We start from the raw sequence: 22,569 nt of genomic DNA, 5'->3' as shown, positions 1-22,569 counted from the left end.
ATTGTGACTGGTAGGAAGAGCCAGCTGGGATGTGGGATGCAAGGGTGGTATGTGGGAAGCAAATCTGGAAAAGAAGTTTGAGATACATTGTCACCCCTCGGTGAGTATGTGGAGTAAGGGAGTGTCCTGCTCCCTACAACCCCTCTTCCTTGTTCATTAACAGTCTGATTTGCAGTGGTTAAAATGGGAGGGGGCCATGAGATGGGGGGTGGGGGTGAAGTATCCAGTATTTCGTTTGCTAAAGCTGTGTATTTCAGACAGCAGAGGCATCTGTTCAAGTCCAGGAGAGGACAGGATTATAGAAATCATTCAGCATAGATGTTTATCACCTGGGAAAACAGGCCCTTTACAGGCACAGTGAGTAGCTGTGGGTTGGCTGGGCTCCCACAGACCACCCCCCCTTCCCTGCTCTCTGACAGATCGCCCCTCCTCTTGCCTCTTCTTTTCCTTTCTTTCCTTTCTGTTACTGTTTTTTCCTCTTCCTTCCCTTGTATAGACCTGAAATGTATTATCCCTCGTTGTTTGTTTATTTAAGATTTTATTTATTTATTCATGAGAGACACAGAGAGAGAGGCAGAGACATAGGCAGAGGGAGAAGCAGGCTCCATGCACCGGGAGCCCGACGTGGGACTCTATCCCGGGTCTCCAGGATCGCACCCTGGGCCAAAGGCAGGCGCCAAACCGCTGCGCCACCCAGATGTCCCAATCCCTCGTTTTTTAAAAAAGGATTTTATTTGAGACACAGAGAGAGAGTGAGAGAGAACTTGAGTGAGCAGGGAGAAGGAGCAGAGGGAGAAACAGCCTCCCTGCTGAGTAGGGAGCCCGATGACCCTGGGATCATGACCCAAGCCAAAATCAACAGTCAGATGCTTAACCAAGCCAGCCAGTTGCTCCTAATCCCCTATTTTTAATGCTTTCTGGATTTTACATGTTATGGGTTCACTCTCAAAAATATCTAACTAGCACGAAGTAACCTGGGTTTTTCCCTTCTTTTAATTTATGGCACTGGTTTTCAGTGGAGAAATGGCCCGTTGGCTCCTGTTGTGACTAATCTGGCCTAGGGTTGCCCAAGGGTTGTCCCATTGCACCTGTCAAGTGGCTAATTAGCTGCTCTTTCTCCAACGCTCCCAAATACTTGTCATGAGAATTTCTCTCTTGTGTTTGGAGTTGTCAAATCTAATCTTTGTAAATACAAACAAGGTAGGTGAAACTTTTTTCTCAGCAGGCATTTCAGCAAATGAAACAATAAGCTCTTTCTTACAGCCAAGACTCTTTTTTTTTTTTTTTTTTTTTTATTTTATGATAGTCACACAGAGAGAGAGAGAGAGAGGCTGAGACACAGGCAGAGGGAGAAGCAGGCTCCATGCACTGGGAGCCCGACGTGGGATTCGATCCCAGGTCTCCAGGATCGCGCCCTGGGCCAAAGGCAGGCGCCAAACCGCTGCACCACCCAGGGATCCCACAGCCAAGACTCTTAACAAGAGGAAAGATAACAGCATTACACCCTGTAATTGTCCTCATGAATCTAAATAGGTGTAATTGTTGGGTTCTCTCTCTACCTGAGATCATACACAGTCTTTGTTTTTTTTTTTTTTTTAAAGTGTAGAATTCAGGGAATTTTAGTGTATTCACAGTGTTGTGCAACCATGACCAGTGTCTAATGCCAGAACATTTACATTAGCTGGGACAAGAAACCCCACACCTTTAGCAGTCACTTCCAATTCAATCTTCCTCTCATCCCCTGGCAATCACCAATCTACATCTGTCTATTCTGGGCATTTTATATAAATGGAATCATACCAAATGTGGCTATTTCTTAGCATAATATTCACATAACGAAAGCATTACTGTAATATTTTCAAGGCTCATCCATGCTGTAGCAGGTAGCAGCACTTCATCGCTTTGGCTATAGAATATTCCACTGTATAACATTTTGTTTATTCATTCATCTGTTGGTGGACAAAGGGGTGTTTTCACTTTTTGGCCATTATAATAATGCTATGAACATTTGTGTACAAGTTTTTGTGTGAACACATGCTTTCAGTTCTCTTGAGTATATAACTAGGGGTGGAATTACTATGTCTTTACTGTAACTGTTTAACTTTGAGAAACTGCTAAACGGTTTTCCATGGTGGCTGCACTGTTTTACGTTCCCATCAACAATCCATGTCCTAACACTTCCTGATTCCATTTTTTAAAAATTATTTATTTATTTATTTATTTATTTATTTATTTATTTATTTATTTATTTATTTATTCATGATAGACACAGGCAGAGGGAGAAGCAGCCTCCATGCCGGGAGCCCGACGTGGGACTCGTTCCGGGACTCCAGGATCATGTCCTGGGCCAGAGGCTGAGCCACCCAGGGATCCCCCGCCGATTCCATTTTTAAAATTATTATAGCCATACCAGCAAGTGTGAAGTAGTATGTCACTGTGATTTTAATTTGCATTTTCTTAATGATTAATGAGTTGAGCATTTTTCTATATGCTTATTGGCCATTTGTATGTCTTGCTTAGACAAACATCTATTCATACCCTTTTGCCCATTTTTAAATTGACTTATTTGCCTTTTATTATTGAGTTATAAGAGTTCTTGATATAGTCTGGATACTAGCTCCTTATCAGATATGTGGTTTACAAATATCTTTTTTTAAATAATTAAAAAAATTATTTATTCATGAGAGAGAGAGAGAGAGAGGCAGAGACACAGGCAGAGGGAGAAGCAGGCTACATGTAGGAAGCCCGACGTGGGACTCTATCCCAGGTCTCTAGGATCACGCTCTGGGCTGAAGGCGGCGCTAAACCGCTGAGCCACCCGGGCTGCCTGGTTTACAAATACTTTTATATTCTGTGGGTTATCTTTTCATTTTCTTGATAGTATCCTTTGATGTACAAAAGTTGGAAATTATCTACTTCTTTTTCAGCATCTCAATATTACCTGAAGATTTGGGAAGAATTTAAAAAACATTTAAAAATTATATATTTTATTTTATTTTATTTATTTATTTATTTATTTATTTATTTATTTATTTATTTTTTTTTTTTTTTTTAAAAAATTATATATTTTATTTTTTTAAAGTAGGTTCCACATCCAGCATGGGGCCCACTGCGGGCTTGAACTTATGACCCTGAGATCAAGACCTGAGCTGAGATCAAGAGTCAAATGCTTTACCAAAGGAGCCAACTAGGCACCCCTAAAAAATTATATTTATTAAATACTTTATAAAACAAGAGGGTAAGACTTGAAAAATTGGGAGCTTTTGATGATATCATGACCCGAGTCCCCAAAATTATGTTAGGTCTTAGTGTAAATAATATAAATGCATGCCGTCTAGTTCCTAGTTTTGCTTTTGTTTACTACTCTGTCATTTGTCATTTTTTCATTTTTTAAAAAAAGATTGTACTTACTTGAGAGAAAAAGAGCATGAGCAGGGGAGAGGGGCTGAGGGAGAAGGACTAGCAAACTCTCTGCTTACTAGGGAGCCTGACGTGGGGCTTGATCTAAGGACCCTGGAACTATGACCTGAGCTGAAGGCAGACTGAGCCACCACGCACCTCTCCTTTTTCATTAAAAAAATTATCATTATTTTAAAATAATCTCTACATCCAACATGGGGCTTCAACTCACAAGCCCGAGATCAAGAGTTGGATACTTTATTGACTGAGCCAGCCAGGCACCCCTGTTTATTACTCTTTTGGAAGAACCAATGAAGAATTAAAAAGTGGAGCCAGATTATCCTTTGGCTAGAGGATGAGGATTTCTAGAAGCACTATGGTTCAATGTTTTTTGTCAGGGCCCCAGTATATTTGTACTCGAACTATAATCAATCTTTCCCCCTTTTGTTGGAGGTATATGCCTTAGGAGACTTACAGGCACCACTCCAGTTGGCCTCTGTTTGCTGGCTTACAAAGAGAAGTTTCATGTTTATGAACAGTGATCCAGAGTGGTGTCCAAGTCCATCTGAGTTTAGAATTGCTATCACAGCAGAAATTGGAAACTTTAGGAGCTAGAAGGCATTTACCACGTCTCTGTGGATGCCACTTCTCATTACAGCATACACAAATATACAGTGATCAGAACTTTAACCTAATGGGAGCTCATATCCTCCTCAGATCTGCACATGATATATGCACATGAATCCTTTTCTTTTATAGTGAACTGCCTGCAAAATTACTATCTCACCATTTATAATTTTATGTGGCAGAATGACCATGTAGGCTTTTCTTATGAAAATGCCATAGCAACATGAATACTTGGTACTGAAAAGCATCTTTAATTGACAAAAGCTTTTTATTTTTAATTTAAACTTAGCCTCTGCTTACAGTGGGACATTTAAATAGTCAATTTGATGACTTCATGCTGACTATTTGCCCAACCAAAACCTGGGTCTGATAATTTCTGGCTTGATCTTCTACCGGCTTTCTGACAAAATGTCCCTACAGTTAGAAGGCAATGACATTTCTACCCGAAGCCTCTAGTACTAACAATTCTGGTACATATGGTTCTTAGACAGAATACTTCATTCAAGGTGTCCAGAATTTAATGAATCTCACTTTATCTTCAAAGCCAGTGTTTGAATAGAGAGGAACTTGGATTTAAAACGAGTCCATTTTAAGCCCAAAGGCAATTCTTATCCAGAAATTACTTATCCTTATTTTTAGTGTCTGACTCGCCACCCCCCCTTTCTCATTTTGAAAACTGGGAGGAATAAAGATGCATACAACATCTTTTGGGCTGCAGGAATTAGGAACAGGCTTTGAGGGTCTCTACAGGAACTACTGCTGCTTTATCACAAGAACTCCAGATGGGCCCTAAATCTCCAGGCCCTTACTTCAGCAATTGCTGAAAAATATCCATACACACACACAGCCCTACCTTAAAAACTCTATGCTTGAGGAGGCCAGTTTACTTAGAACAGCTTTCCCTGGCAGCTGCAACTAGGGCGCTTCATTTTTGTTAAAGCTACAAGTTACAGTTTATTAACTATATTCCGAAGTGGGAGACAATAGATGAGGAGAAGGTTGGATGGCTCCAGGTGACCGACACAAGCCAGGAGGGGAAAGATGAAACTAGGAGTCCAACCACCTATGTGAAAAAAACAACCCTCCATATTTAACCTTTTCATCAAAAGTGTGAAACAGACGGTGGAGGTAAGAATGTGAGTTAGACAGTAGAGATGACAGTGATATCACTGTAATAATATTAACAGTAAGATTCAGTAGAATAACAGTATTTGGAGAACAGCAAGCGATATAAGATGACATTTCTTTTTCTTTTTTTTATAGTTATTTATTTATTTATTTATTCATTCATTCATTCATTCATTCATGAGAGACACACAGAGAGAGGCAGAGATACAGGCAGAGGGAGAAGCAGGCTCTCCGTGGGGAGAGCGGAGACTCGATTCCAGGACCCAGGGATCATAACCTGAGACGCTCAACCACTGAGCCACCCAGGCACCCAGAGAATGGCATTTCTAACAAGTTCTTAGGATGCAAGCCAGGAGATGCTAGGAAGTCCTGGGGCTTCTGGACCCAAGACCAAACTCAGAAAAGGAGGAGATGAGTACTTATTGAGGGAAGGAAGGGAACAATTACTTAACAATGACTTTGGGTCATGCTTGGTCAAATGTTTACAGTCGTAACCTCATTCAGTCCTCACAGGTGCCTAATGATCTTCCCAGTTTGCTCCCCTAACTTTTCCAGAGCAGAGGAGGAGGAATGCATCCTCACCAAGGCTATGCCTGAGCCATTCTCTACAAGGAAGGCATTTCTTTGATGACTTATGCTATTTTTCAAAATTCATGTATATTTCTCACCGTTGCCAAATATTGCTGCTTGTTACGAATTAAATCCAATTTAAGTAATTATCAGATAAACTCCTTAACTCTTAACCTCCATCTGTTAGTAAAATTGCCCTTTGGGAACATGAGGAAATGGACGGCTGAAGTTTAATAATTAGACTACAGTGGCACAACTAGTACCTACTTAATCCAAACACAATCTGTGCCTACGCCAGCAGGTGTCTGGAGACAATGCACATCCTATGACCTACTCCATTCTTTCACCCCCGCCTACCTGAAAGGTTGTCAGGTTTCTCTCTATCACTCATTTATGGATTCTCTATTGTTCTAATCAAACAGGACCACTTGCTGTTCTTCAGGTTCTTCTCCCTTTTCCTGATCTCCACATACAGGTTCATTATTCTTTGCAGCTGGAAAGCTTCCTCTCTCATCTTTACCTTACTAGGATCTTCCATAATCTTTAAGGTCCAGCTGAAATGCCATTTCCTTTTTGAAGACCAATCCCATTTTTGAAAGGCTGCTGCATTGAACACCTCCAGTGAGTTCTGATGGCTGCCCAGACAGAGTTAATGTCAGTGGGTATATAATTATTTTTGCTAGTGTGTGCCTATAGTCTCATGGGCCCAAATTTATATATGCCTCTGCAAATAAATGATTCCATTTGACATTAAAGTTATACTGGCATTCAAAACATGAAGTTTTGTGCAACGTAAGATATTGGAGTGCAGATAAAAAAGGGATAAAAAAATAAATTTAAAGAAATCGCCAGGGGCAGCTGGGTGGCTCAGTCGATTAAGCAACAGACTCTTGATTTTAGCACAGGTCTTGAACTCAGGGTTGTGAAACTGAGCCCTGCATCAGACTCCATACTAGATGTGGAGCCTACTTGGGATTCTCTCTCTCTCCCTCTGCTCCATTCCCTACCCTCTAAGAAAGAAAGAAAGAAAGAAAGAAGGAAGGAAAGAAAGAAAGAAAGAAAGAAAGAAAGAAAGAAAGAAAGAGAGAGAGAGAGAGAGAGGGAGGGAGGGAGGGAGGGAGGGAGGGAAGGAAAGAAAGAAAAATAAATCTTCAAACAGAAAGATTTAGACTACAATAAAATCTGTGGCTAAGAATTAGAATAAAGTCTCAAAAACGTAGAATATATCTAGACTTCTAGAATTGGAAGGAGGCTTTAAAGTTATCTAAGACAACCCCTTTATTTTCTAGTAGTAGAATTTCTGGACCTTGCTTCCTATTATGGTCAGAAGTCCCATTTGTTTAGCTAATGCTGTTTAATTTCCATCTAGCTTGGCTTTGGTATCTTTATATTGCAATTTCAGTGCTACCTGAAGAGAGTTTTTTGCACTGAATAACAGATTTAGTTCTGAAGGGCCAGACCTGACTTTAGTCCAAAGGGAACTGAGTGCAGGACCTACTTTGATTTTATTTTTTTATTTTTTTTATTTTTAAAATTTTTTTAATTTATTTATGATAGTCACATGGAGAGAGAGAGAGAGAGAGAGAGAGAGAGAGAGAGAGAGGCAGAGACACAGGCAGAGGGAGAAGCAGGCTCCATGCACCGGGAGCCCGACGTGGGATTCGATCCCGGGTCTCCAGGATCGCGCCCTGGGCCAAAGGCAGGCGCTAAACCACTGCGCCACCCAGGGATCCCCCCTACTTTGATTTTAAAGGTTGTTAACCTTAGTGATGCTAACATGAACTTCTGAGGAATGAATCCTTACCCCCTTGAGTACAATTTCTTTCTTTCTTTTTTAAAGATTTATGTATTTATTTGAGAGAGAGAAAGAGGAAGGGCAGAAGGAGAGAGAGAATTCTGAAGCAGACTCCCTGATGAACAGGGAGCCCAACATGGGGCTCAATCTCACAACCCTGAGATCATAACCTGAGACGAAATCAAGAGTCAGCCACTTAACTGACTGAGCCCCTCAGGTACCCCCCAAATGCAATTTCTGATAAGTCTAATAGCCAAGCCGCAGTCATGGCCAACACCAGAGGAGAACACACTCATGCTAAACAGGTGGCAATCTGCTCCATTTGGCCAGCTCCAGCCTTGGATGCTGAGAGGTATTTCATATGCTGATTACATCTTGGTTTAACCACCTAAGTGAAGAGAAGTGGACACCATGGGCATTTACCCTTTCCATCCCTGCATTCTCTTCGCAATCCCAATGTGCTCAACAGCAGGGACTTTAGAGATGGGTAGAAATGGGTATGACCTCAGACAAGCTACTTAACCTTTGAAGGCCCCCATTTCCTACCTGCACAAGGGTGATGATAACAGCAATTTAATGATCTTATGGGTGACTTAGCAGGTGTAGGTGGGGTATTGTTGAGCACTTCAGACAATGTCTGATATGTGCCAAATCCTTCATAAATGTCAACAGTTGTTATTATTGATCAGAGGTGGCAATGTTAACATACTCCATCAACAAGAATTGGGTGCTCTTCTCTCCGTATAAGCTTTACCATGGCATTTCATGCCCTCCCTGATTCAATTATGATACCAGTACTGACTCCTAAAACTTCTGTAGTCTAACTTCTCTCCTGAGCTCATTTGGGTTTCTCAACTCTTAAGACACCTGGAGATGCCTTGGGAACCTAGAACAAATCCAAAACGAGACCATTACCTGGCATCAAACAGTATTCGATGATCCTCCTAATGTCTCTGCATTTGTGAGATATCATTATCTTTCTAGCTATTCAGGCAGAACTTTTTTTGGGTTTGTTTGTTTGTTTTTAAACTGCTTCTTTATCATCCATTTAATCAGTTGCCAAGTCATTCATTCACATGCTCACTTTGTCAACAAATAGTTCCTGGGCCTTTTCCATAAAGCAGGCACAGTATTCAACTCTGGGAATACTATGGTGGACAAAACTAACACACTTTCGGCTCTCATCCTCTCATCCACAAATACAGAATTACCAATTGGAATATACAAGTGGAAGGAAATTTCAGTCTGTACGAGAAAGTGCAACAGGAGACATCATATAAAATGAGAGCAAGAAAAGAACTCTCAGAGGAAGTGACAATTTGAACTGAGACCCAAAAGATGAAAGGAGCCTGTCAGGTGACTAATGAATGAAGAACATTCTGGGCAGCTGCATTAGCACGCACAAAGACTCCGAGGTAGGAAAGGGCTTAATGCCTTTCTCCAAGGAACTGAAAGAAGGCCACCATGTGGCTAAAAAGTTGTGAACTTGCTTGAGATGAGGCTGGAAAAGCAGGCAGGGGCTTACTGACTGTTCAGAAGCCTTTGAAGAGTTCTGAGCAAGAGAGGCACAGGATTGGACCATTTTGCTTTGGGAGGAGCGAGAACAGAATTAGAGACCAGTTGGGAGGCTATTCGTGTGGTTCTGGTAACAGATGGTCAGCGGTTGTGGTGATGGAGAAAAGGGGACGTATCTGAAACACAATTTAGAAATTTGGAGGTGGTACTGACAGGACTTGGGGACTGCGATATGGGGTGAGAGTGAAAGGGAGGAGGCAAGGCTGATTCTTAGATTTCTGGCATGAGCAGCTATGTAGATGCAAGTGTATGCAGAAGCTACCTTTCAAAAGATTCTGTGTTCTGAAAATATCTCACGCAAGATCCATATTTTCCCCTCTTGGTGTAACCACTTTGCCTCCAAATCAATATAACCATCTGGATCATTGTTCTTTCTCATTGGTTTCCCTACTTCTTGTGTGTCTACTTCATATCACCCCATGCTGTGTTATCTTCCTAATACAGCTCTGGTCAAATTATTGCCCTTTCAAATACCTACCTATCACCTACTTAATTAAGTACGAACCCTTTGCCTAGGCTTTCCAGGCTCTATGACCTATCTTTCCAGTCTTCCTTTTTTGGGAGTGTGCAGTGGGAGAGGGAGGGAGATTCCCAAGCAGGCTCCATGCCAGAGCAGAACCTGACATGGTGTTCCATCCCAGGACCCTGAGATCATGAACTGAACCAAAATCAAGAGTCGGATGCTCAACTGAGTAAGCCAACCAGGCACCCCTCCAGCCTTATTTCCAGCACTTCTCTATTTAAGTCCTGTTTTAGTCTAAGTAGACTACTTCCTGTTCTTGGCCATGTCATCACACATTCCTACCTCAATGTCTCTGCTCACGCTATTCCTTTAGTCTTACCGTCTAAGTCTGCTGGAACCTTATTCAGCATTCAAAGTTCATTAAAGATCCAATCTTTCAGTATCATAAAGTTTTGTAATTCTCTTATGGCACTTAGATTTCTGCTTTGTATTGTGGTTATTAGAGTACTTATCTCATCCCCATTCCCTACCCTCTAACCCTATGGAATACTTTTGAGTGCCTGGCTTGATTACTCATACTGCACCAGTGTACTTGTTCTTGCAGGGTCAAGCAAAGGGTTTAACTCACAGTAGGTACATTTTATTGAATTTATTTGGAACAATCCATGTTATTGACAAGGGATCAGAAGGCAAACTGAGGACAAAGCACAAGCTGACATCCCTCAAACTCCTCCCTCCCTGCCACTCCTGGGTGGGATATGTATGACATTCCTCCAGGAAACTTCCAACTACCTTAAAAAAATTATTTATTTGACAGAGTGACAGCAAGCACAAGGAGAGGGAGCTGCAGAGGGAGAGGGAGAAGTAGATTCCTCACTGAGCAGGAAGCTCAATCCCAAGACCCCAGGATTATGACCTGAGCCGAAGGCAGATGCTCAACCACTCAACTGACTGAGCCACCTAGGCGCCCCTATTTTGAACTATCTTAAGGCCAATTCTTTGGTAGAGGGAAAAAGTAAACCTTAGCTTGATAATAGTAAGGCCTCCAGTATCCTGAGGTTCTTCTTTAGCATATCCAAGTCCTTTTGGACACCTCCGTTTTTCCTTACTTCCTTGGGACTCCCAAGTATATAATCAGCCAGTGCAGCTCTTTCTGCGCACGGGTCCCATCCCTGTGCTTTCATAAAATCACCTTTTGGCACCAAAGATGTCTCAAGAATTCCTTCTTGGCTGTGGGCTCTGGACCTTTGCAACATTCCAAAACTACAGAATTAAGTATCCTAAGTGATACCTAAGTGATGAGACCCCAGGTGTTCAACGGGAATTATTTTCCAGTTGTATTTGCCAGCAAATTTCACCACAGCAAAATTCACCTTCCACCAAATTCCCTGTGATCTTAAAAAAGACAAACATACACATATACCTTTAATGGAGTTTTCTGGCTGTACAAAACAATCCAATGCAACAATCCTCATAAGCTTATCCTTTCCTTGAAGTGCTGGATATTAAATATTACAGTCTCTAACTCAAGATTTTTCAAACTACTTGTAACCCATTAATAAGTCATGAAATCAACTTAGTGGGTCATTAAGTAATAAGAAAAAAGCAAAATAGAAACTAGCTAAACACACAGCTTATGTAAGGATGAGTAATGTTCTCTTGAAGCTTTTGTTTCAGATACATATATATACATGTCTGTGTACTGGATCATGGTTAAAACATATTTCTTGCCATGGGTCCCAGTCATAAAGGTTTGAAAACTACTGCTTTAATGATCTACAGCCTACCCCAAGATCTGTACACAGAACTCAAGTAGGAAAAGTAAGATGTTAAGAAATAGCAATGAGACTATCTGATTAAAAGTTATTCATACTTTAGGGGTGCCTGCTTGGCCCAGTTGGTTAAGCATCTGACTCGATTTCAGCTCAGATCAGGATCTCAGGGTTGTGAGATCAAGTGCTGCTCTGCACTGAGCATGAAGTCCGCTTAAAACTCTCTCTCTCTCCCTCTTCTTCTGCCCCTTCCCCACTCTTTCCCCAATTGCTCTCTCTCTCTCAAAAAAAGAAAGAAAAGAAAAAGAGAAAAAATCTCTTTTTTATTTTTATTTTTAAAAAATTTTTTATTTATGATAGGCACACAGTGAGAGAAAGAGGCAGAGACACAGGCAGAGGGAGAAGCAGGCTCCATACACCAGGAGCCCGACGTGGGACTCGATCCAGGGTCTCCAGGATCGCGCCCTGGGCCAAAGGCAGGCGCCAAACGGCTGCGCCACCCAGGGATCCCCAAAAATCCCTTTTTTAAAACAGGGTATTCATACTTTAAAACATGAATGTCTGATATACCTAGTTCTTTCCTTGGGGTATCTGCATTAAAGTGTCTTTAACCCATATTTATTGTAAATTAGTGGAAAGTGGGTCATAAATCATTATGGACTACAGGCCTTCTTGGTAGAGCTAACAAGGATTTTCTCCAGTATCCCAGTTCCCCAAGACAGCGGGGTTCCTGAACCAGGAACTCCATCCAGTGCTGAAAGGCTACTGGTCTCTAGGTTACAATACACAGAAATGGTAGTACCTTTGTAAGGAAAGCATTTACAACCAGAATGCACTCTTTACTCTTTCCTTCATGCACATGTCAAGCTTATCAATTTATGTTGACATGTACATATTTAATCCATACCTAGAAAACACAACCTTGTATATCTACGCGTAAGAGCTATGCCTCATCTGAGGCAACATGAAGCCCCAAGCCCATCTAAACATGAGAAATACTGAGTTAACTGAAGGCAACAGCATGTGGGAGTTAGGAAGGAGGGATCTGGAAAATGGTAGACTGTCAAAGGGACTTGGGAGTGCAGTAGGTGTATTGCCCAAAGTGTTTATCACTTGATGACGGATCATAATGGGAGAAGGAGAGTAGAGGGGAAGGATATGGAGAAACAATTCCCCAGTATTACTCATGATAGTACGGAGCAGTAGCTCACCAGGAGTACACAGGCAGTTTGATGATGTCAGCACAAAAAGGACACATTCCAAGTCCTAATTTCAGCCCTAGCTCCATTTAACAGGTTGCCCCTAATAATTTGTTGCTACTTGTGTTATGTTTTCAATTTATAGTTGAGAAATCAACAGTGAGCTTCCAAACTAATGAATGTAAACACTCTTAATTGCCAATTACAACCCCAACAAATAACTGGGTGAGAAAGAAGGCTCAAGGAGAAGTTCAAAGCTGCTGTGGTGCGAAGAAGATTAGGGGTGTTGATAAATCTGGGTTAGATCTGAGAGAGATTGAGGTGACTTTCGCCTCGAAAATTTTACAATTCTACAAGGGAGGGAAAAGGTGACTAGGGAAGAAAGGAAGATCAGCTTGGTTTTATATGTAAAAGGCAAGTAACAATTCTATTAGCTGCTAAGGTTATTTAAATATAAAATAATGCCTCACATTATCTAGACCTACTTTAACACCCTTCAGTGATACTATATGCCAATGTCTCTACTGACTACTGGGTACATTCCAAACTTCCTTCTGGCATTCAAGGCGTTCCACATCTGCCCAACTTTTATCTCTAACTTTTAACGACTCTGATCTCTAATCTGCTTTTGTTCCAGTCCTATTTGCTTTCCCCACCCCTACTCTCCTAGTTAAAGTCCCATAACCTTCATAAAACCTTCCAACTATTCAAATATTTATGCATCAGATCTTGACCTTTGAATTCCTACAGGACTTTGCAAGCTATCCTGTTAGGTAGGCATTACTGTCCTCCTTTCATAGATAAGCAAATCAAGGCGCAGAGAGGTTAAGTGACTTGCTCAGAGTCTCACAGTTTGCAAGCAGCAGCAGGGGTGGGTCTTCCCTTGCTTGTCTTCCAAGTCTACACTTCTTTTTCTTTTCCTCATTGGGCCATGCTGCTTCCGTATATTAAAAAAACCATGGAGGAAGGATGCGGTAAAAAAAAAGCCTATAAAGCAGTTATAATACAGCTTGTTGTGACATAAAGTCAGACACAGCACATCCTTTGAACCATATGGGTAATAAACGCTTGGAGTAGCATAGTTTTTAAGGGAGCTGTCAATCCAGTTTCCCAAGCGCAGCGTTAAAATGATATCCCAGGGTAAATGACAGGTGAGAGGTTAAGGGAGGGGGGAAGCAATATGGTATCAGAGGAAATATTAGAAACAGGACAGAAAAGAGAAGAAAGTGTAATATAAGGTGGCAATGCAGAAAAAGACTCCGAATATGGAAGTATAGGATACGGGGTAGGGACCCACAGGGTAATACCTAAGTTAGGGAGCCTATGCCTACCGACAAGAAGCGCGCATGTGTGAGAGTTGATATTAATAACAGACAGCAGTACACATGGACAGAGTAGAACTCAAGAGAGAGACAAATAAGGATAGGTCGCGGGGACACGGGGTAGATCACGGCAGGATGAGACGGTGGTGGCGCCAAATAAGGGGCCAGAAGGGTACAGCGGGGGTCGAGGAGGAAGGTAAAGAGGTTCAGAGGGCACGGCGCCCCCAGACTCGAGGAAAGACTTGTCTTCCTCTCGATAGCTGGTTGGCGTGATTTAGGATTCACACCCGCGCCCCCACCAAGCCTCCCCCGGTGGCTCCGGAAAGTGAGGGAGGGGGTCACGTCCCCATTCCCCCGGGACTCTGCGAGGGGGCGGAGCGAGGCAGGAGGGTCCTTACCCATAAAGATGGAGATGATGAGCCGCAGCGCCTGTTCCGACGCGCCCAGGGACGTCGCCAACTTGTTAAGGCTCAGCTCGTCGAACCCCCACCGCAGCACCCTCGCCAGCTCTGCCACCGTTCCCACGTCCCCCTCAGCTGCGGACGCCATCTTAGCTCCGGGCGTCCCCCAGGGACCCCCCAGCTCCGCGCGCCCCGAATGTGGGCACAAGGCTGTAGCTTCACCCCCAATTCCGGCCCGGAGCCCGCCCACGGCGTGCGCATTGGCTGCGGGCCCGCCCAGCGGCTCCGGGCTCCTCCGGCTATTGGTCGGTCCGAGCCGGGGGGCGGGGCCTACCGCAGCAAGGTAGGCAGAGGGCGGGTCTGAGCGTTTGTAAAGCAAAGGTGACTCCCGCCGAGAATGAACGCGGGGCAGGCCGGGGGCGGGGCTTGGAATCGGGAACTGGAGTTGCGATTGGAAAAGTCTAAACCCCGCGGCGAGGTGATTGTACAACTCGGTTCTAACTGCTTGGGGGAGGAGTCGGTGAGGGCGAGTGTCCGGCCGGCTCGTGCGCTGCCTCCCCATTGGCTGAGGCGGGAGCAGGCGAGAGTCGGGGCGGGGGGGGGCCGTCACCCGACCGCGAGGTTACTCTCGGTCGCCGGCGCGCCGGGGTTACTGGGGCATGTAACGGAGAGGGCGGGAATTCCTGGAGCGGCTTCGCGAGCGCCTCCTAACGGCACCTCCGGACTGTTCTCAAACCGTTAGGTGCGCCGTCCTCACCCCGCGAGGGTCTAGGGGGGAGCCCAGCACCCCAGAACACTGCTTTTATTTCATGCATCCCCTTTCACCTAATTTCTTATGTTAAACCCTTACCCTCTTCCGAGAGGCGGGGAAACTGAGGTATGCCGATTTAGTCCTTTTTAGTTTCATTTAAAATAATTTGTCACTAAGTAATATGGGCTCATGGTTAAGGTTCAAACAGTTTAAATAAATAACTCTTAAAATAAGAGTTCTTTCTTGCCACCTTGCTTCCCCATTCTTCCTAACGTAACCACTGTTTGGATTGCGCTAACAAAAATGTGTTGAGCACTTTTTGCTAAGTGTGCCTGGGACTGTGCTGTCCTCTGGGGAATATAATGATGAGCCCAAAGCTATAGAATGGGGGATGATGCAGAGTCATAATAGTGTTAACGCACGTGTAATTGAAAGCAAAAGTAAGTGCTCTGAAGGAAAGGAGCAAGGTTCTATGAGAGTACTAACAAAAGAACACTGAGAGTTTCATGTAATAACTGGAATTTGTGGAACGTTCTTGTGCAATTATGACATATACTTCTGTAGAACCTTGCACTTCATAAAGCACTTATATCCATATTATCGCATGTAATTTGGCTGTGAAACAGGATTTTTTAAAAAAAATTTTGATGTCCTCTTATAGGCAGAAGCTTGGAGAAATTAAGGAACTTACAAAGTTCCTTTGCCAGTAAGTGGTAGAGACTGAATTTAAAGTTAAGTCTGTTAAATTTGGGACGCCTGAGTGGCTCAGTGTTTTAGCCTCAGTCTTCAGCTCAGGTCATGATCCCGGGGTCCTGGGATCGAGTCCTGCATTGGGCTCCCTGTAGGGAGCCTGCTTCTGCCTCTGCCTATGTCTCTGCCTTTCTCTCTGTGTCATGAATAAATAAATGAAAAAATGAATAAATAAATGAAATCTTTAAAAAAAAAGTCTGTTAATTTCATCTCCCTCCCCCATTTTTTAGGGAAAAAAATTAAAAATATGAAATATTCAGAACAGTTGAAAATAAGATAACTCTCCCCTACCTCCTAGATTAAGAAACAAACATCTCATATACAGTTGAAGAGGCTGGTATATTCCTTCCCCATGGCATTTCCCTCTTTCCCTTCTTGGAGGTCACTACTTTGCTGACTTTGATATTTATCAATCCCATGCCTATTTTTTACTTTACATACAGTGTGCATCTAAAGAGAACATAAAATATAGTTTGCATGCTCTTAATATTAATGGTGTTACAGTGAATGGATAATTTTGCAGGTTGTTTTTATGCTTAATATCTTTATTGAGATATAGTCATGATTTTACATGTAGCTCTAATCCATTCATTGTATGATTATACCACATTTAGTTTTTCAAAGTCAGGTTGAGGAATACTTGGATCATTTCCTATTTGTTTATTTTATGACAAACTTTGCTGCAGTGAGCATTCTCCTTTAAGCAAGAGTGAGAATTTCTCTAGGACTGTGACGTCAAGCTTTTTTTTTTTTTTTAACTGAGATCTTCTGTAAGAAACACATTGCTATCCAGTATACACATATATTTATACACTAGACACATACACATATAATACTTACACATACATATCCACATTACACGCTGCCATACTAGTGTGTGTTCTCTGACACTTTCTCCTCTATTTTAATTCACTAAAAATTGTTGATTAAGATCCACTAACTTGATATCAATATGTACCAATAGTTCATGATCCTCATTGAAAAAAAGACTTCTCTAGTGTTTGTAATCAAGAGGGGAATTATGGGTTGTAGGTTATGCACGCCTTTACCTTTATTAGATTTTGCTGAAGTGTTTGGCTAGATGTTATTTCAGATTGTTACAAAATCTTATTTGCTGAATAAGTAAAATATATTTGTTAAAGCATCTAGTCAATTAGACCTTGTTTAAAAATGTAAAAACTTGTGGGACACCAGGGTGGTTGAGTGTCTGACTTTTGATTTCAGCTCAAGTCACGATCTCAGGATGGTGAAATTGAGCTCCAACTGTAGAGCTCTGTGCTCAGTGGGGAGTCTCCACTCTCTGCCTCTTGCCTTCTGCTCCTTCCCCTGCTTGTGTGCCCACATGCATGCTCTCTCAAATAAACAAACAAATAAATAAATCATTTTTAAAAATGCAGAAAGCTGTTTTTTTCTTTGTGTTAATATGACTGGATAACATGTCAGCTCCTTCTTGCGCTGCTGGTGTTCCAAGAGAAGGGTGGGCATGGGACTGAGGCTGTGTCTCTGTTGACACAACAGGTGCCTATTTTCCTTTCTCCTCAAGTATTTGGTCAGACACATTCTCTTCATTCTTCCTACTGCTCCAGTGCAGCACCTCTTTCCCCAGTTACAGTAACTGGTGAGTGGAAGAGATTATATGGCCTCTCACTTTGTAATTACACCGAGCGCTTTCTAAGTCAGGGTCTGTGCTGGACCCTCAATACAAAGATGAATGAGAGACAATCCCTGCCCTCAAGAAGCTTTGTGCCTAGTGGGAAGAAAGATATGAAGAGATAATTATAAAACGAAGTGGGAGTGTTTGTATAGAAATAAACAAAACGTATTTGTGAGATCCTTCTTCTTTTCTTGCTACTTTCCCCTGTCCTTCCCTTCCCTCTACAGCAATCTCAAGATGTCTTTCTATTTTTCCCTTCCTCCCTTCTTTCCTTCCTTCCCATTGGCTCCTTGATCTCTGTCTATTATTATCAGTAGGGCTTCCCATCTTAGAACACCTTGGCTTTCTCTGTAATACTGTCCTCTTTTTCCTTTCCCTCCCTGCCATAATTTTGTGAAAATAACCTCACTTTCTCACCATGGCAGAGGTGGGGGTTGGTACTCACTCAATATCCATGCATGTGCCTATGATTTCTCAACTCCCTTGCAGTCAGCTTTGGACCCTGTGACTAGTCATGGCCAATGAACTATAAGCAGAAATGTACTGTCATTTCCTGGCCAAGGTAGTAAAGAGCCAGAGTGACTCCCAAATGTCTCTCTTCCCTTGCTATTGTAACCTTGCAGGGGCCATATGTTCTGTATGGTATTGCTAAAAGGTAGGAGAAGGGGCTCCAGACTTGGCTTGAGTAAGAAATAAACCTTTGTGGTGTGTGTGTGTGTGTGTGTGTGTTTTAAAGATTTTATTTATTTATTCATGAGAGGCAGAGAGACAGAGAGAGAGAGAGAGAGAGAGATTGGCAGAGATGCAGGCAGAGGGAGAAGCAGGCTCCAGGATCACACCATGGGCCAAAGGCAGCGCTAAACCGCTGAGCCACCCAGGCTGCCCACCTTTGTGATGTTAAACCCCAAGATTTAAAATTACTGCTTCAACTTACCCCAATTAACACACTAACCCACCAGTCTTTATATGCATTAAAATTTGCTATTCATCTTCAACATTTATGAAACTAATCACCCAAAACCACCAACTACTTCTTAATAGTTACACTTACTTCCCTTGTCTGTCTCATATTTTTAATTTCCAAGACCTCTTTCTTACGTTGGAATAACTTTTTTTTTTTAAAGATTTTATTTTTAAGTAATCTCTACACCCAACGTGGGGCTCGTACTTACAACCCCAAGATCAAGAGTTGCATGCTCCCCTGACTGAGCCAGCCAGGTACTCCAGCATTCTTATTTTATGTATGCACACAATCTGTTAGCTTCCTGAGAGAACATAATTAGGGATTTTGGAGGAAGGTTTTTTTCTTTTATTTATTTATATTTGTCATTGTCCTTTTATTCTCTACATTTTTCTTTTTCCTCTGGATTTTTGTTTTCTTTTTGTTTCTTTTGTCTCTTTTATGATGGTGACTGTCCTTTCATATACAAACTAGGAATTACAAAGTTGATTGGATATAGGGATGATTGGGTATATATATATATATATATATATATATATATATATATATATATATATATATTGTGTAGGGCTTGATGACCTAAAGTTACTGGGCTGGGAGCTCTCCTTTAGGTTGAGAAACTCCTACATGTCAGTATGTGGAGGGTTTATTCTTTAGGATTCTTCAGTTTCTTTAAAGGAACCTGATAGTTTTCTGCCAGAAAGGCATATACCTGTTTTTGCCTTCATAGCATGCCTACTGTTCCAGAGTTTCTCACATCCATTTTCTCAGATTATAGCATCAGTTATCTGCCTGGTGCTGATGGGGTTGGGTATTTACCTAGCTGTGATTGGTGGAGGAGGGGGCCTGAGTCTAGGCTTTCAGTCCTCTGATTTTGGCTGCTGGCCAACTACTACTCTCTGCTGTAGTAGTAGGCCCCTCCCCCCCATCTTCTTTCCATTGTCCAAAAATGTATTTAAATGTTTATCTGCTGGTACCTCTTCTTCCATTTGTAACTAGTGTGTGGGGGTGGGGGTGTGTGTGTGCAAGAGCACCTGGTTCTGGGGGTCTCAAACAGCTACTCGCTGCTGACAAAATCCAAAGGTACAGAGATGAGTGGTGGTGAAATCAGAAAGGAATTTATTTCAGTGAGGCCAACACTAGGAAGATACAGACTATCTCAACGACTGTCTCCAAAGTGCTGAAACGACTTTGAGGTTTATATAAGACAAACGTGGGACAAGGGTTGGTGGATACATGTAGGTGAGCAGTAAAGCCCAGGTGAATCATTATCTTAGGGTCGATCATTATCTCAGGGTCTTGCTGGTTCAGGGTAATTCTTATTGCTTGAGGTGGTAGTTTGGTTCCCATTACAGGATATTTTGTTCACAGGTCTTTTGTCTGAATTAAGAGATAAGCTGGAAAGAAAAAAATTTTTTTTAACTTTTATTTATTTATGATAGTCACACACACAGAGAGAGGCAGAGACACAGGCAGAGGGAGAAGCAGGCTCCATGCACCGGGAGCCTGACGTGGGATTTGATCCCGGGTCTCCAGGATCGCGCCCTGGGCCAAAGGCAGGCGCCAAACCAGTGCGCCACCCAGGGATCCCTGGAAAGAAAAATTTAATCAGAAGGTTTGAGGTCAAAAAGAAAGTAGTTGAAGTCCTTTTTCACCTTCACTTTATCATTATAGATTTATATCTTCCCCATCCTATCCTTTACTATTATTTTAGTAGGATCTTAGATAGGTCAAGCTGCCTATCAGCAGACTCCCTCTTTGATTTAAAAATATTTTTCTGGGGGGCCCAGGTAGCTTAGTTGGTTAAGCATCTGAGTCTCGGTTTCAGCTCAGGTCATGATCTCATGGGTCAGCAGACTCCCTCTTTGATTTAAAAATATTTTTCTGGGGGGCCCAGGTAGCTTAGTTGGTTAAGCATCTGAATCTCAGTTTCAGCTCAGGTCATAATCTCATGGGTCACGTGATTGGGCCCTGTGTTGGGGGAGGGGGGGGGTCCATGCTCAGTGGGGAGTCTGCTTGAAGATTCTGTCCTCTGCCCCTCCCTCCACTTGCCCTCTCTCAAATAAAAAAAATATTTTTTCTAAATGATCTTTAAAAAAATATTTTTGAAGATTTTATTTATTACTTATTTATTTATTTATTTATTTATTTAGCAAGTGAATAGGTAGGAGCAAGATGAGAGGGAGAGAGAGCATCAGAGTATCTCAAGCAGACTCTGTTGAGCCCCACATGGGGCTTGATCCCACAATCTACAGATCATGACCCGAGCCAAAATCTTTGACATCTTTGGTGCAAAAAGGTGGCTTTACTAAGCATAGGGACCTCTGGGCAAAACCCAGAGTACAGTGGCCTATACAGCCTGGGCAAAGCCATGGACACAATTTAGAGCTGCATAGCCACAGGGTCCCATTAGGAGACAGTCATCTAATTCTGGGCTTCCTTTAACTGCAGTCAAGATATCAAGGGCTATTTACTTCTAGAGGTCCCTCTTTTGAATCTGTGTAATAAAAGATGGTCCATTGTTACTTTTTAGGGACCAAGGGGGTCCAAATCTAAGGATAGTTTCTCTTAGAAAAGATTTTGAGACCTCCATGGCCTTTTTACCCAAATCAGTAGCCTGATGTAAACCCTGCATTATTTACACTGGTTATTTTTGGGTATAAAGACTTTCCCCTCATTATTAAAAAATCAGTCCTACGCGTTTTTGAATATCTTTATTCCTGGGCAATTGAATTTCTTGGTCTGAATAGGCTGTATTTATGGACTTAATTGGAGTTAAGACTGGTAAAAGACTTAGTATTTGTTTATTTTGTGCTGTCTACTTGGCTGCACGGCCTACTGAATTGTTTCTTTTAGATTCTAAGGTCATATCCTTTGATGGATCTGACATGAAGCCATTATAGTCACGGACTGTACCATAGTGAGCTTTGAGGCTTTTTCTATCAAGAGAACTGTTGAACCCTTGGCTAAAGGCTTTACTTGCAATTTTATATTATTAGGCATGTCCTCCAAGGTTTAATATGACTAAGGAACAAAACCATCAAGAAGCCCTCTTTATTTGAGGTCCATACTTAATAATGTCCTAATGATAAGGAATCATTGGCAAGTGGGAGAAGACTTGTCTCAAGAGATAAGGGCATTCCCATGTGCATCATCCAATGCAATCATAAAGAAAGTGAGGTCATTCATTTTCTCCACAGGTCCGTAGTTAACCCTATAGAGTGGGGTATGCTTTGGCTTTTATGGAGTGATTTTGTCATGCTTGACACACAGACTTGGTCAAGGTGTTAGCCAAGTTATACAATTGTTGGTGAATCAATCCCATTTATCAGCTGTTCAAATAATCATGCCCTTAGGGTCCTGTTATTATCCCCACAGAATAACAAGCAAGAAGATTGTCTGTACATGAGCTATTGTGGCAATTTTTCTGAAGTTTACCTCAAGTTGTATAGCTTAGGTAAACAACACTCGAAGGCAATCAGAACTAGAATTTAACATCTGCAAAGGTGTGTTATTGAAACATAATTTTTCTCTCTAAACGCGCCCTTATTTCCAAAGGTAGCCAAATCAAGACTAATTTTTTTTTGCAAAACAAGTCCAGTTTTAACAAACTTGGCCTAATGATTTACATAAGCTCAGCAAGAATAGCAATTGGCCATATAGATCTTTTAAAATCTGCTCTGCTGGAAACTTTATAAGGAATATAGATTGAACTTTGGGTGGCCTCAGGTCCAGAAGCCAAGCCAAATAGTATAGTTAATATAATATCAGTTTTTTTTTATACTGATGCCTGCAATACTCATGGATTTGGGAAAATTCATCTTCATGAGGTTCCCAAAGTATCCTGAGGTTCCTGCACCTGCCAGGAAGTGACATTCCTTACTCATCTGGTGAGGCTGCTGGGAACTCTGTAAGCAAGATATCAGGCCAACAGTTCCAAGGGGCTTTAGGCTCCATGTTTCATAAAGTCAACCTTAGTTCCTTAAAGCTGTTTGGTCATATCTGAGTCTATGCATGTCTCTCTCAAATATGATATTCTAGTCAAGCCTTGATAAAATAACCAATGTTACCAATGGTGTCCTGTTATAAGGAGAACAGATTCTTATTGAACGTATGCAGATGACTATGATTGCTATGGAAGAAATAGTAATACTGAGACCTTTTGGATTTCAGAGGGTTCAGGTAGAGAGAATAAAATGCTT

At 42.0% G+C, this 22,569-nt stretch overlaps 1 protein-coding gene and 1 long non-coding RNA gene across 2 annotated transcripts in view; one reads left to right on the top strand and one right to left on the bottom strand.

Annotated features, from left to right (window-relative positions):
- Nucleotides 1-14,501, bottom strand: part of LPCAT3 (lysophosphatidylcholine acyltransferase 3) — a 40,509-nt gene extending 26,008 nt beyond the window's left edge. The window contains exon 1 of the mRNA XM_025471965.3: nucleotides 14,249-14,501. Coding sequence (XP_025327750.1) covers nucleotides 14,249-14,399 — 151 coding nt within the window. The 5' untranslated portion in view covers nucleotides 14,400-14,501. The remainder of the gene's footprint in view (nucleotides 1-14,248) is intronic.
- A 6-nt stretch (nucleotides 14,502-14,507) lies between these two features.
- On the top strand, nucleotides 14,508-17,152 carry LOC125753804 (uncharacterized). The gene is made up of 2 exons (XR_007406382.1): nucleotides 14,508-14,729; nucleotides 16,977-17,152. It is a non-coding gene; the product is annotated as an uncharacterized LOC125753804 (long non-coding RNA).
- The last annotated feature ends 5,417 nt before the right edge of the window (nucleotides 17,153-22,569 follow it).

The sequence above is a fragment of the Canis lupus genome, chromosome 27 (assembly GCF_003254725.2).
Source record: "Canis lupus dingo isolate Sandy chromosome 27, ASM325472v2, whole genome shotgun sequence".
Classification (NCBI taxonomy): Eukaryota; Metazoa; Chordata; class Mammalia; order Carnivora; family Canidae; genus Canis; species Canis lupus.
This window is presented reverse-complemented; position numbering and strand designations above follow the sequence as displayed.